At 41.7% G+C, this 14,109-nt stretch overlaps 1 protein-coding gene across 15 annotated transcripts in view; it reads left to right on the top strand.

Moving 5' to 3' along the window:
- PIGN (phosphatidylinositol glycan anchor biosynthesis class N) overlaps window positions 1–14,109 on the top strand; it is a 79,747-nt gene that overhangs the window by 11,646 nt on the left and 53,992 nt on the right. For all 15 annotated transcript variants that reach the window (XR_015951640.1, XR_015951641.1, XM_035124683.3 and 12 more), the window contains 6 exons: window positions 112–210; window positions 4,677–4,783; window positions 6,392–6,516; window positions 8,185–8,315; window positions 9,800–9,916; window positions 12,744–12,784. Coding sequence is in view for 13 of the 15 variants with exons in the window: in XM_035124683.3 (XP_034980574.3) it covers window positions 112–210; window positions 4,677–4,783; window positions 6,392–6,516; window positions 8,185–8,315; window positions 9,800–9,916; window positions 12,744–12,784 (620 nt within the window). In the remaining 2 variants the exon portion in view is untranslated. The remainder of the gene's footprint in view (window positions 1–111; window positions 211–4,676; window positions 4,784–6,391; window positions 6,517–8,184; window positions 8,316–9,799; window positions 9,917–12,743; window positions 12,785–14,109) is intronic.

Genomic DNA, 14,109 nt, shown 5'->3' with positions numbered 1-14,109 from the left:
ATTCGTTCATATTTTTCCCCCAAAATATAGTCCAGCCCCCCACAAGGTCTAAGGGACAGTGGACCGGCCCCCTGCTGAAAAAGTTTGCTGACCCCTAGTTCTCCCTAACAGGATGGAAAGAAAACCCAGTGGAGTTTGATTCTGTTTTCAATGAAAGTAAATACACGTGGAGCTGGGGAAGTCCAGATATTCTGCCCATGTTTGCTAAAGGTAAGCATGTTTTAGTCTTACGGTGCATCGTTTACAAAGTATCAAAAGTTTTACTACAAAGTGCAATATCCAAAGGAAGTGCTTTGCAACTCTTTGTGGGATGTGCAGATTTGGAAATCACGCTTTGTTGGTGGCAACACCGCACAGGGTCACAAATATTTTCCAAATGAAGAGCTTCTGTTCTTCAAAACATACTGTGGTTTCTTGCTGATGTTCCAATAAAAGGCATCCCCAACCTTCAGCCTTCCAGATATTTTGGACTACAATTCCCATCATCCTTGACCACTGGTCCTAGGGATCGTGGGAGTTGTAGGCCCAAAAATCTGGATGGCTGCAGTTTGGGGATGCCTGCAATAAATCTACATATGTTGTCTGCATATGTTTGTATATCTGTCTAAAAATAGGTAGATGTAATGCTATCTAGACCAGGGTGACAGGGTGCTGTTTTTTTTTTTAATGCACCCTAATATACAAAGTTCAAGAGATCTTGTGTGAGCAGATGGCACTGCCACTTGAGCAGAAGGGTTGACCGTTTACTGCAGCCTGCTTCTTTACAGCTCTGAAATTCTGGCTTCACAAGGTTGGTGGACATTCCAGAGCTGTTTTCGGGGGGAAGGGATGAAAGAGATGGAAATTTCTGCTTATTCATAGGAGGGCACCATTGCCTTCTTCTTTTATTGTGGAATCTTGGATCCGAGTCAAATGGTTTTTTGCTATGCTTGCTCTTTGGCCTCATGAACAAAAGAAATATGGCTTCAATAACTGGATTTAGTGTTTTCAGAAGGAGAGTAGCCATTAATTCTTTGTCCATGGTGCACTTTGTGATCTTATGTACTGGACACAATCTGACCTAGTTAGTCTTCAAAGAGCTTTCTAAATTACCATATTATGGCTAGAACATATTGCAGTCTGAACTTCTAACAACCATGTCTCTCTCCCCCCCCCTCTTCCCCTGTTCCCCCGGTTCTTGTTGAACATCGAGCCTGGGAAATAATTCTCACTGAGTTTTGATGAGTCCTTGCTCTCAATATTTGTGTTTCTCTTGGGGCTTAGAAACAGAGTGTATCTGTTTCCTTGAAATGTTCCATTTTGCAAAACCGTGCATGTGAGCTAATTATAGAAGCATCTGAATGGGAATGTCATCACTCTGGCTTCCAGAAGGGCAGTCTCTGTGCCGTAGAGACCTAAGAGTTGGAATAGAAAGTAACTGGTATGAGATGGGAGTGACAAATGGAGAATCCTTGAGCTGTGTAAATGATGCAGAAGAACCCTGGGGAGAAGAAAATATGTGCTGCTCTGCCTCTGTCTGAAATCCATGAACCAGAATAATGTGATAAACCTCAGTGTGTCTTCCCTGATACCATTTTAGAACTGACAGAAGGGATTTAAAATATGGCATTAGTTCGAGTTTTAGTGAATCTTGTCATTTTCAGCAATTGAAACTTTCCCCTTCTCTTCATATGCTCTGTTACATATCTTGTATTTTGTGTGGTTAGGCTCAACACATTCTCCTTTGAGTATGTATTTTCTTTCAGCCGGAAATTAGGAAGGATATGACAAGGGATTGTAGCCTTCTTGTTCAATTGTCTTGCTCTAGCCATGGTTTTCACGTTTTTTACACCAGTGTGGTGTAGTGGTTAGGAGCGGTAGACTCGTAATCTAGGGAACTGGGTTCGCGTCTCCGCTCCTCCACATGCAGCTGCTGGGTGACCTTGGGCTAGTCACACTTCTCTGAAGTCTCTCAGCCCCACTCACTTCACAGAGTGTTTGTTGTGGGGGAGGAAGGGAAAGGAGAATGTTAGCTGCTTTGAGACTCCTTCGGGAAGTGATAAAGCGGGATATCAAATCCAAACTCTTCTTCTTCTTGTTCTTCTTTCTAGAGTCACATTTCTTTAGTTCTACAGTGTGCATAGTTGCCATTGGCTTGGGTGGGTTAATTGGCTTATTGGTGTGGAAAATCGGGGTATGGTATATCAATTCCATCCGAAAGTAATCACCCAAAGTGGTCACCATATTGCTCAGCCCACAGTCCAGCTCCTTGGAAAGGGACCATGCTCTTTTCTGGCTAGATAAATATTTCTGCAGGTATTGACATGTCCCTTAGGCTAGACATGGAGAGTCTGCACAGGGTCACCTTCCATACATGAAGATCTGAACCAATGGCGAGCCACTTCTCCAGCATTTATGCCAAATTGCTTCTTGTTTCTATCTTTAAAAAAGAAAAGGTGGATGTAGTTGTGTTAGAACACTAGAATGTCATCACTCTTCGTTGCTTAAAATAAGACACAGGTACCATTCTATGAATGTCAAGGAAAGTAACATTTAACGTCTTCTTTTATTTACGTACAGTACTCGCCTGGTAGTCAAGAGATGATGAGGAATTTTATGCAAGTGAGAAGAAAAAAAATAACAATGTCGGAATGTGTTGTTAAATTTTTAACTACCCAAATCAGGACTGGCTGAATGTTTTTAAGGATTTACAATTCCTTTAATGATATCACTGTTGCTTTAAAGGAGGTGTTCAGCCCGGACACTAAGGTCCAGCTCTGAGGGCCTTCTGGCAGTTCCCTCGCTGCGAGAAGTGAGGTTACAGAGAACCAGGCAGAGGGCCTTCTTGGTAGTGGCATCCACCCTGTGGAACGTCCTCCTACCAGATGTCAAGGAAATAAACAACTATCTGACTTTTAGAAGACATCTGAAGGCAGCCCTGTTTAGGGAAGTTTTTTAATGTTTGATGTTTGATATTTTGTTGGGAGCCACCCAGAGTGGCTGGGGAAACCCAGACAGATGGGTGGAGTATAAATAAATTATTATTATTATTAAATATAATTGTTCTCTGTCCCACCCCTGTACCAAACCATTACTTGTGTTGTGGAATCTTGGATCCAAGTCAAATGGTTTTTGCTCCACTGTTTCAAGGGCTGCACCTGAAGGCCACTCTCTATGCACGTTCTCTTTCATACAGTGATGCTAAAACAGGCATGTCAAACATGCGGCCCTCCAGATGTTTTGGCCTACAGCTCCCATGATCCCTAGCTAGCAGGACCAATGGTTGGGGAAGATGGGAATTGTAGTCCAAAACATCTGGAGGGCCGCAAGTTTGACATGCCTGTGCTAAAAGGTAAAGGGGCCCCTGACCATCAGGTCCAGTCGTGTCCGACTCTGGGGTTGCTGCGCTCATCTCGCTCTATAGGCTGAGGGAGCCGGCGTTTGTTCGCACACAGCTTCTGGGTCATGTGGCCAGCATGACAAAGCTGCTTCTGGCGAACCAGAGCAGCACACGGAAACGCCGTTTACCTTCCCGCCGGAGCGTTCCCTATTTATCTACTTGTACTTTGATGTGCTTTTGAACTGCTAGGTGGGCAGGAGCTGGGACCGAGCAACGGGAGCTCACCTCGTTGCAGGGATTCGAACAGCTGACCTTCTGATCAGCAAGCCCTAGACTCTGTGGTTTAACCCACAGCGCCACCTGGGTCCCTACAGTTATGTTAACAGGTGTTATTAAGGCTCCCCCCCTCACATAGAGATTGTTTCTTCAGGTTAACTGCTGGCTGCTGACACACAGGCTTTAACTGTCCTGCAGGACTACTGCTGAAGTCTTCCTCTCCCCCTTGCAGACCTTCTTAGTTTCTGCCTTCAGAGATTTTTGCCTTGGGGTGTTTACTTCTTCCTCTTCATCATCTGTCTGCTCCCACAAAGACCCTTGTCTGCAACTGCTCTTGGTTGCAGACATTCTTTCCAGGCTTGTTTCTTGCCTCTTCTTTAGTTCCTTGATTAATCTCTCCACACTCTCCCAAAGACTGCCCCACAGACTCTTAAGCAGTACAGTACGGAGCTTGCCCTTTTGTTTTCTCCAGTCAGACCCTTCTAACCACTCGCCAGATTCCAATTGGAATTCTGAAACCTCGTTGACCCGTAACTCAGGATCAATAACTTTGGATGGAATGTCTGCTGAAAAACAACAACACCCTATTGCCTTCTGACCTTTTAGATTCCACTGATTCTTATATAAGAGCTGAGTTCTACTGCCAACTATCAGTAATGGAAGCCTTACAAGTATACATACCTCCACAGCATAAGTGTGTATTTGTCTGCTTCTCGGCAGTGGTACCTCTGTTTAAGAACTTAATTCATTCCGGAGGTCCGTTCTTAACCTGAAACTGTTTTTAACCTGAAGCACCACTTCAGCTAATGGGGCCTCCTGCTGCCGCTGGCCCGCCGGAGCATGATTTCTGTTCTCATCCTGAAGCAAAGTTCTTAACCTGAGGAACTATTTCTGGGTTAGCGGAGTTCATAACCTGAAGCGTATGTAACCCGAGGTACCACTGTATTGTGTGCTGCTCTGGCTTCCTTAAGAGTAAAATACCACCCACTCACTTCATATGGTTAACTGTTTTATGTTTACAACAAAAACAACCATCCTACATTTAAGTTGAGCAGTCCTTTACTCTCCCCCCCCCTTGAAGGTGCTACTGGGGATCATGTTTACACTCATTGCTATGAAGCTGAAAAGGAGGACTTTGGAACAGAAGATGCCAGCTTGCTGGACACGTGGGTTTTTGACCATGTTAAGGTAAATAAACATCTTTGTTTTGCTTCCCTAGTTGGCACGGTCAGCCTGGCAAAAGGTTTACGGTCTCTCCTAACCCCCCTCCCTGTGAGTAATACAGGGTGGGGTAAGCAATAAATTTTAAATGTGCTTTTCAGTGCTCTTCAGTAATCAGTTCATTCAGCTGCAGTTTCCTGGTGCTGGGTTTTACTGGCTATGCTGGGCTTCATTCCTTTTCTTCTGTTGGGTATTTGCACATACTGGGTGGTTACGGCATCGTGTATGTATGTGATTGAGAGATGGACAATCCCTCCCTCCCTTTCTCAGGGCTCCCTCTCCTTTCACCATAGAAGTTAATGGGAAATGCTCTGAGGACTCCAATGGGAAAATTGTTATGGTGGAATGGGATTCTCACACTTCCTTGACATGGAGGTCACAAGCGTCTTGAGCAGGAGCCATGCTTCAGTTACATAGCTGGTATAACAACCCCTTCTGTTTTTCCCATAGAAGTGAATGGGGGATACTTGTTACCGGGAGAGTTTAGCGGATAGAGAGCTGGCTGGGAGCACCGGGGCAGAATATTAACCCGGGTGGATTTGATTTAAATCAAATCAATTGAAATCACGATTGAAATCACTAGTCAGTAAGACTTCATTTGAATCTCTTTTTTTGCAGGAAGTCATTCTTGCTGGTATAATCTTAATAATTACAACCAGATGAAAGTTGTGTTTTTGGAATAATAAATTTTCAGAGTAGTCTTACAGTTATATCCAAAATTACTGATTTGGTTATACTATTAGAAATACAGTACATAGACCGATCATTTTGAAATTATTGTGAGGTTTAATAAGTTAACTCTTCATATTTGGACAACTTTTCTGTTGTACTTTATTGGAAAGAGAAAAATAATCATTTCCTTAATAACAATTTAAACCATTTATTTAACTAAAACAATAACATTATAGCATATGTATCCATGTTTGTTAAGTGATGTGGTTAAACATTTTTTTTTAAAAAAAACTTTAGCTTTAGCTTTAGCACATATGAAAAACTTAATGCATAGCCTATGGACTATAATGTAACTTAAATAGAAAACTATCTTTAGAAAGATTTTTCCTCCAAAAGCATTTTATTTTAAAAATCCAATTTAAATTTTAAAAAATCCAATTTAAATTTTAAAAAATCCATATTTATTTTTTTAAAAATTGATTTTTATCCACCCTTTTATTAACCGCTGTATCCAAAGCCTTGCCAATGCACACCAGCCAGGGTGGTGCAGCTGAGGAGCCTGGATTGGGCCCCTTTCTGGAAAATGAATTGGTTCAGGATCCAGTGGATCCCTGGCCAGCCTTGCTCTACCCTTGAGCCATGTGAACACTGTTTGCATTAACACTTGATCCACTGCACTTTCCATGGCTGCAGCCATGGGTCTCTCTGTCTGACAGGCTTTGCTCTCAGACATCTCCATGTTGCTCAGACTCTTTCCAGCAGCAAGGATCCGGGGGACTAGGACTGTTGCAGAATTCAATTTCCTGCGTACATGCTGGTGGCATCAAACAAAAAATCAAAATTTTAGAAGTTTGGATGTCTGCTTGCGCTCGGGTTAATTTATAACTGTCTTTTCTTATCTAGGATTTCTTCCGTTCTGCCAGAAACAACAAAACATTGCTTTCTAAACTGCACGAGCGGAAGGTTGTTTTCTTCCTGCACTTATTGGGAATAGACACAAACGGGCATGTTCATCGGCCTCATTCGAGGTACAGTGCATTAAAATATATCAGCTTCTGTAAAATCCCATCAAAGTTAAGCAGCTTTCAGTGCAATTGATAGCAATAGGAGGGAGTTAAGCCAGTGCTTTAGATATGCATAATTAGAACGGGGGGTCGTACCCTTTGTGAAATTTAAAATGTCACTTTAATATTTCTGTATTATCCATGTAAATCCCTCCTGCGACATATGTATTTAAACCTGAAATGACGACTCTGGAAAAGTAAGCAAATGTACTCATTTATGCTAATACAGTGTTTCAAGCATTTAGTTAGCCTATTTCATTGTGGCCTTTCTAATCGTAATGGCAGCAAACTTTTCAATGATTCCCAAACCAGAAATTTAGGATCCAGACCTGTGGTTAAGGGAGAAGCTTGGTGAGGTTTTCATGCGTCAGAGCACAGAAGGGAGTGGGGCAGAGACGGCTGTTTGAGAAAGGGGGTGAAGAAAAAAGTTCAGCTTTACAACTTGCAGCCCCTTCCACATTTCTCAGGGGTTGCAGCCGCATTTTGATGTAACTGTTATAGGGACTCCAGCAGGCATAGTTTAACCCTTAATTGCATTCCTTTTTTTTTTAAAAAAAGTTTTTTGCCTGTATACATCCTCTAACAATATTTCTCTAACAATTTTCCATATCCCCCCTTCCCCTGCACTTCCCTCATATTCCCATTTTGTTTTATTTCCATATTACTCACCCTGTGTGTTGTTTTCCAAAAATTTCCCCCATACATGCCATCTTACTTTTTGTTATATACAATTGTGTTTGTTTATTCAAACCCTGCCAGTGAGTCCAATTCTTTATGTTGCTTCTTCATATATGGTTCCCATTCTCTTTTAAAGTCTTTGTTATCCTTTCCGTGTAATTGCATTCCTAACAAAAGTCTTAAGGCAATCTTTAGAACTTTAACATCAAGCAATAATAACTGCTGAAAACCCAGCACATAATATTTTTTGCATTTGTTTTTAAAACGAGCCATGCGACCATTGCAGGAAATGCGCCATAACAAAAATGCCTGAATCTGGACAATGTCTTTTTCCTGCAGAAGGTGCTGCATAATTGTGGCACCGCTGTTAAGAAGGCTTTACAGCAGACGATACAAGATCTCGCTTCCCCACCTTGACAACTCCCTTGGAGCTGTAAACTGTAGTTTGAATAGGCAAACTCGGCCCTCCAGATGTTTTTGAGACTATAATTCCCATCATTCCTGACCACTGGTCCTGTTAGCTAGGGATGATGGGAGTTGTAGTCCCAAAACATCTGGAGGACTGAGAACTATGATTCCAATGGCTCCTTAGGTTTATAGGCAAAGAGTCATTTTACAATTTTGCATTAGTGTTGAAAGGAGGGATTGGTAAAGAATCCGTCAGCTAACTTTCAAATGCATCTCCAGTTGTATCATGGTTGTCCATACCACAGGAGATAACTGTTAAAAAAAATTAATTGGATGGAGTGCCTTGGATCCAGATTTCTAGTGTAATTTACCAAGGGGGTATTATTGATATGGAAACTAAATATAAAACTTTAATCTTTGTTCTTGCATTTCTTTTCCGGTTTGGTTGATCTCCTTGTAACTCAAGTCTCCTGCCTTAATGAATGTCTGGATTCATTTTCTATTATAATCATGTCAAAACATTCTACCCCTTTCTCTCCTCTCCAGAGAATACAAGAACAATATTAGGAAAGTTGATGAAGGGGTAAAAGAAATTGTATCGATGGTTGAGGATTTTTATGGAAATGATGGCAGCACAGCTTTCATCTTGACTTCAGACCATGGAATGACAGACTGGGGTGAGGATTTTGCAAACACGACCTTTTTCTTCATCTTCCTTAGCTACTAAAGTGCTGACGAACGCCAATGCTGCCTTTAACCCCAATCTTTCTCATGTGGTGATTCTCCTCAGAAGAATTAATATAACTTCAGTATGTCCCCATCCACTCAAGTAGGCTTCTTAATGCAAAAAACCACATATTGCTTCCCCAGTTTTAGATAATTTATTAAAAACTGTTTCTCCTTTGCTTTATATATGGAAATGCCACAGATTTCCTTTTTTTTCTTGGACACGTTTTGTGATGTGACAGAAAGAGAGGTCAGAGGAGAGAGGTCAAGCAGCAAAGTCTGCTTTGGTGACCCAAGCAGTAAGAAGCATTTGATAAAGAGAGTGTCCCCCTTCCCCACACTCAAATGTGTTAGGAACAGAAATACTTGTTCATCTTTCTCATGTAAGGATATTGTTTGCATTTGGTTAGAATTATTACAATTTATTACATTTGTAATCCACAACTCAACCCAGGGCAATATACAATAATCCATTAAAAAGGCACACATCAATACAACCCTCTCCCCACCCATATAAAACAAAAATTCTAAGCAAATCAGAAAATCCAGCACCAACCTGAGACTGTGTGGTGCAGTGGTTAAAATGCTGGACAAGGCCCTGGGAGGCAGGGGTTAAAATCTCCACTCAGCCATGAAGCTCACTGGGTGACCTTTGACCCGTCACTGTCCTTCAGCCTGACCTACCTCATAAGGTTGTTGTGCAGTTAAAATGGGAAGCAGGAGAAACTTGTACCACACTTTGACCTCCTTGCAGGAAAGGTGGACTATAAATGTAATTTCCATAAATCTGATTGAACAAATGTTGGTTACTGTATGACACCTAGAAGCAGCTAGTATAGAAGAAAACAGTATTTTTGTGCCGAGAAAATTCTGCAGCCAAGGTACCCACAATAGAAAAGATTCTCTCTCTCTCTCTCTCTCTCTCTCTCTCTCTCTCTCTCTCTCTCTCTCTCTCTCTGTGTGTGTGTGTGTAAGACAGAAGCAAACCTTCAAATACCTTTATCCCAAGCCATGTAGAGTTTTGCAGACTTAACATTAGCACCATAAATTGGCTTTGGTAGCAGGTACACAGTGCAGATTTTTTAAGAATAGGTCTCACACGACCCCACTTTGAAGTGCTAGTCAAGTAGCTGTGTTTGGCTGCTTCTAGACTGTCTTCAAGGGAAGCCCCAAACGGAACACGTTGCAGTAGTCTAGTCAAGAGCTTCCCATAAGCCATATGGGTACAAATGAATCAACCATGTTTCCATATAGAAATGCAGCGTTCGACGCATCCATTTAACACTAGGCATCCTTTGAGGTTCTTAAGTGGGTCACACTGGACAAGTTCAAACGATTTAAAAGGTACAATCTTAACAGTTTATTGTTCTGCATTAAGGTCCATTGCAGGGGCAGCAATTCATTCTGAAGTAATTCCAACTTTGTTTTCTTTTAGGGGTTCATGGGGCTGGTCATCCGTCAGAAACGTTAACTCCACTAGTTGCTTGGGGAGCAGGAATCAACTCTCCACAAAAAGTCGCCTCGCAACAGTATGAAGACACGTTTTTAAAAGGTAGATAGGATTATATGTGTGGGCAGGGCTTTTCAGCCGGAACTTGCCGGAACTCAGTTCCAGCACCTCTCGGGTGGCAATAAGGGAACAAGGGAGGGATTCATGGTGAGTTCCGGCAAATCTTTTTCTAGAAAAAATAGCACTGTGGGTCATATTTTTTCTGTATGCTTTTAAAATACATGAGGCGTGACAACCTTTTACCCTGAGGTATTCTGCCTGGCACCATTAAGATGTTGTTGGACCCCAGTGCCTGTAAGCCCCAGCCAGGATGGGCTGTGGTCAGAAATGATGGGAGTTGTATCTTATTAGTTGCCACAGCAACTAATAGAAGAGAAGGGAAGAGAAGGGAAGAGAAGGGAAGTTGCTTCATGGCTCCCCAGGGATATGAATGCAGGCATCTGGTCCAATGGGCCCACTAGACTTCACTGTGTACCACCAAATGCCATTAGTAAATAATAAGATAAATATATACTTAATTTCACATTTACTTACCAGGGACTTTTTAAAATGAGAAGACACATTAGACACATTTGGAGTGTTTGGAACATGGTAGGATGATGCAGATGAGGGATAATTAATAATAATAATAATAATAATAATAATAATAATAATAATAATTTATGATAAATATGATAAAATGAAAAGGCAAATAATATACTGTAACCTGAAGGAGCGTCTCCACCCCCATCGTTCTGCCTGGACACCGAGGTCCAGTGCCGAGGGCCTTCTCGTGGCTACCTCGCTGCGAGAAGCCAAGTTACAGGGAACCAGGCAGAGGGCCTTCTCAGTAGTGGCGCCTGTCCTGTGGAACGCCCTCCCACCAGATGTCAAAGAGATAAACAACTACCAGACTTTTAGAAGACATCTGAAGGCAGCCTTGTTTAGGGAAGCTTCTTAATGTTTGATAGAATATTTTATTTTAATATTTTGTTGGAAGCTGCCCAGAGTGGCTGGGGAAACCCAGCCAGATGGGCGGGGTATAAATATGTTGTTGTTGTTGTTGTTGTTGTTGTTGTTGTTGTTATCATCATCATCATCAAAAGGCTGCTGTGCTTTATTTTAAGAGCTCGAACTGCTTCACATACATTCTTATAAAACTTTCCAGAAAGTAGGTTGGGTAATTTGAAATCATGTTACTGATGGAGGAGGCCTGAGGCTGAAGAAATGTGGCCTGAGGTCAAGATATGGACAGACCCAATTATCCACACAATCTTTCTCCCCCCCCCCCCAAACCCAGAAAGTCGGCAAGTCGGCATTTAATTGTAGCTTTGCTTTGTTTTTATTTCAGCTTGGAAACTGTGGTTCAAACTGCGGCTTGATCCAAAGCATTTAAATTGGCTTCATAGCATGGCATCTACCTAGCCTGTTAACCATACTTTCCCAGTTGAAATAAAAAAGGAAAACTGTAATTATTGGAAGACTTCCTGCTTGTGTGCTAGCTCACACAGGGGGCTGCATGCACAGCCAAAGGTTTTGTTGGTATCTGCTTAGAGTGGCTAGGGAAACCCAGCCAGATGGGCGGGGTGGAAATAATTTGTTGTTGTTGTTGTTGTTGTTGTTGTTGTTGTTGTTGTTGTTGTTGTTGTTAATCCCAAGATATTATGTGGCTCTTTTTTTGTTGTTGCTGCTGTTATTGATATTAAGCTTTGGTATCTTTATTTCTAGTTCTTATAATGATTTACGTGAAAATCATTCAATTACAGTTGTATACTTTTTGATGTGTTTCATTTATTGTTTACTTTTGCTATGTTTTTAATTATGTACAACAACAACAACAAATCTTTATTATGGTCAGAGACCAGCATAAGGAGGGAGGGGTACAATATTTTAAAATCTAAAAACATTTGTTTCTGTTTTAACTCCTTTTAGTTTAGTTTAAAAATAAAGTATATATAAAAGTCTATAAGAATCCAAAAGAAGGTAAAGGAACCGACTCTGGGGTTGCGGCACTCATCTCGCATTATTAGCTGAGGGAGCCGGCGTACAGCTTCCAGGTCATGTGGCCAGCATGACTAAGCCGCTTCTGGCGAACCAGAGCAGCACACGGAAACGCTGTTTACCTTCCCGCTTGGAGCGGTACCTATTTATCTACTTGCACTTTGACGTGCTTTCGAACTGCTAGGTTGGCAGGAGCAGCGACCAAGCAACAGGAGCTCACCCCATCGCAGGGATTAGAACCGCCGACCTTCTGATCGGCAAGCCCTAGGCTCTGTGGTTTAAGCCACAGCGCCACCTGCATCCCCAAAATCCAAAAGAAGCTAAGGAAGTCTAAAAGAAGGGTTAGGAACATTAGGCAAGAGTTAAAGAGTATAAAAGGTTAGTATATACCGGTATAAGACTACAGCTATCAATCTATAGAGCACTCTTAATATGAGTGCTCATTATATCTAGTTTGTGGCACAGATTTAATTATGTAAAATCTTTCCGTGTTTTAAGCCACCTTTGAGTAAGCCATTAGTATGAGTATGGTTTGAAGTATGGAAAACCGGCATACAAATTAAAACTTATGGATAGGAGCAGGGTAGAAACTTCAAGTGGCTCGAGGTTTTATGCCTCTGGCTTCATTTTCAAAACTTGATACATCGGTGAGTAGTTAAAATTTGTCTTTCTGTGGCTTTAAAAAGGTGAAATAGTTTAAGTAAATTTCTTAGATTTTTGTTCTGAGGCAAAGCATGATTCCCGTTTCAGCGGGAAAAAGTGTGTTATGGAGTAGAAGAGACCGACAACTCATTAAGCATCAAAGGGCTTACTTCCCCCTCAGATCAGTTCACATTGGTTAGGCCTGTGTCGCAAATGGGTCTTTAATTCTCTCTTTATCCTTTCGTAGATTGGAAACTGGAGACCTTAAAGCGGCAAGATGTCAACCAGGTACCTTACAGCTGGTTAACATTTGTCTTTAATTTAAGCTACCACAAGACATGCAGGTGGGAGAATGATTTATAGCGATAGCAAGAACATATTTTTTTAAAATAGCCAGGTAATTTGATTTTATTTGTTCTGATCAATATGGAACTGGGCAGGCATGACAACATTTTTGATATCCTAACCGGAGGGAAGAGATTGAAAGCATGCCGAACCCTTCCTTTCCCTTTTGTGGGCAAATCTCCCCCTTTGTTCACACCTACAGCACAATGTTACTGTCGGCCAGCATTTACTCTAATCAGGATCTCCCTTAACACTCAGAATTTGTAACTGGGGTTGCAAACTGTTTTAACGGGGCAACTCATGGAACATTTATTTACTGTTTTATTATGTTTCCTATATATATGTTGGAAGCCTCCCCGAGTGGCTGAGGCATCCCAGTCAGATGGACAGGGTACAATTTATAAAATTATTATTATTATAAGATGGCTACATCATTCCAGTCAGATTTCTCGTTTTCCATAGTGTTTTCCCCTAACATAATTTCACAATGTATGGTTGCATAGATTTTGTTTAAACAAGCAAAAGCTCTGGAGAACTCAAGATTTAAACAAAACTTGACACATTGCCTAGGTCAGGCATGCTCAAAGTCCATTTTGGGGGCCTAATTCGGCCCCCTGGCCTTTTTCATCTGGCCCCTGTGGGCACCCCTGGCCTAGGTCATCTTATTTTTATTGGGATTAAATAAAAAAAAACCCAAAACAACTTCAATCCTTAAAAAAAGCTCAACAACTTTGGCTGGCCTTCACGCATGTTCACTTCATCAAACCTGGCCCTCTTTGAAAGAAGTTTGGGCACCCTTGGCCTAGGTCAGGCATCCCCAAACTTCGGCCCTCCAGATGTTTTGGACTACAATTCCCATCTTCCCCGACCACTGGTCCTGTTTGCTAGGGATCATGGGAGTTGTAGGCTAAAACATCTGGAGGGCCGCAGTTTGGGGATGCCTGGCCTAGGTCATCTTATTTTATCTCTTGCTTTCTTCTTACTCTTGCAAAAAAAAACCCACAAACCTCCACTGCAATCTTTCCCTTTAACGGACTAAACTTTTGTTCTTTATTTATGACATTGATTGTCTGTTGCTGTACACCTCTATTGAACCTACTGCATGGAACTTTACTAAAAGCTGGTAGTCTTTAAATTAATAAAATTGTGCTCTAATGAATTGTAAAAAAGAAAAGAAAAAGATGGCTACCTCAATGGCTTAGATCAGAAGTAGCATGCCACTGAGTCCCAGTTGCTGAGGAACGACAGTGGGAGAGAGCTATTGCCTT

The sequence above is a fragment of the Zootoca vivipara genome, chromosome 8 (assembly GCF_965207765.1).
Source record: "Zootoca vivipara chromosome 8, rZooViv2.hap1.1, whole genome shotgun sequence".
In the NCBI taxonomy this organism is placed as follows: Eukaryota; Metazoa; Chordata; class Lepidosauria; order Squamata; family Lacertidae; genus Zootoca; species Zootoca vivipara.
Note: the sequence above shows the minus strand (reverse complement) of the source record. Positions and strands in the feature narration are given on the sequence as shown.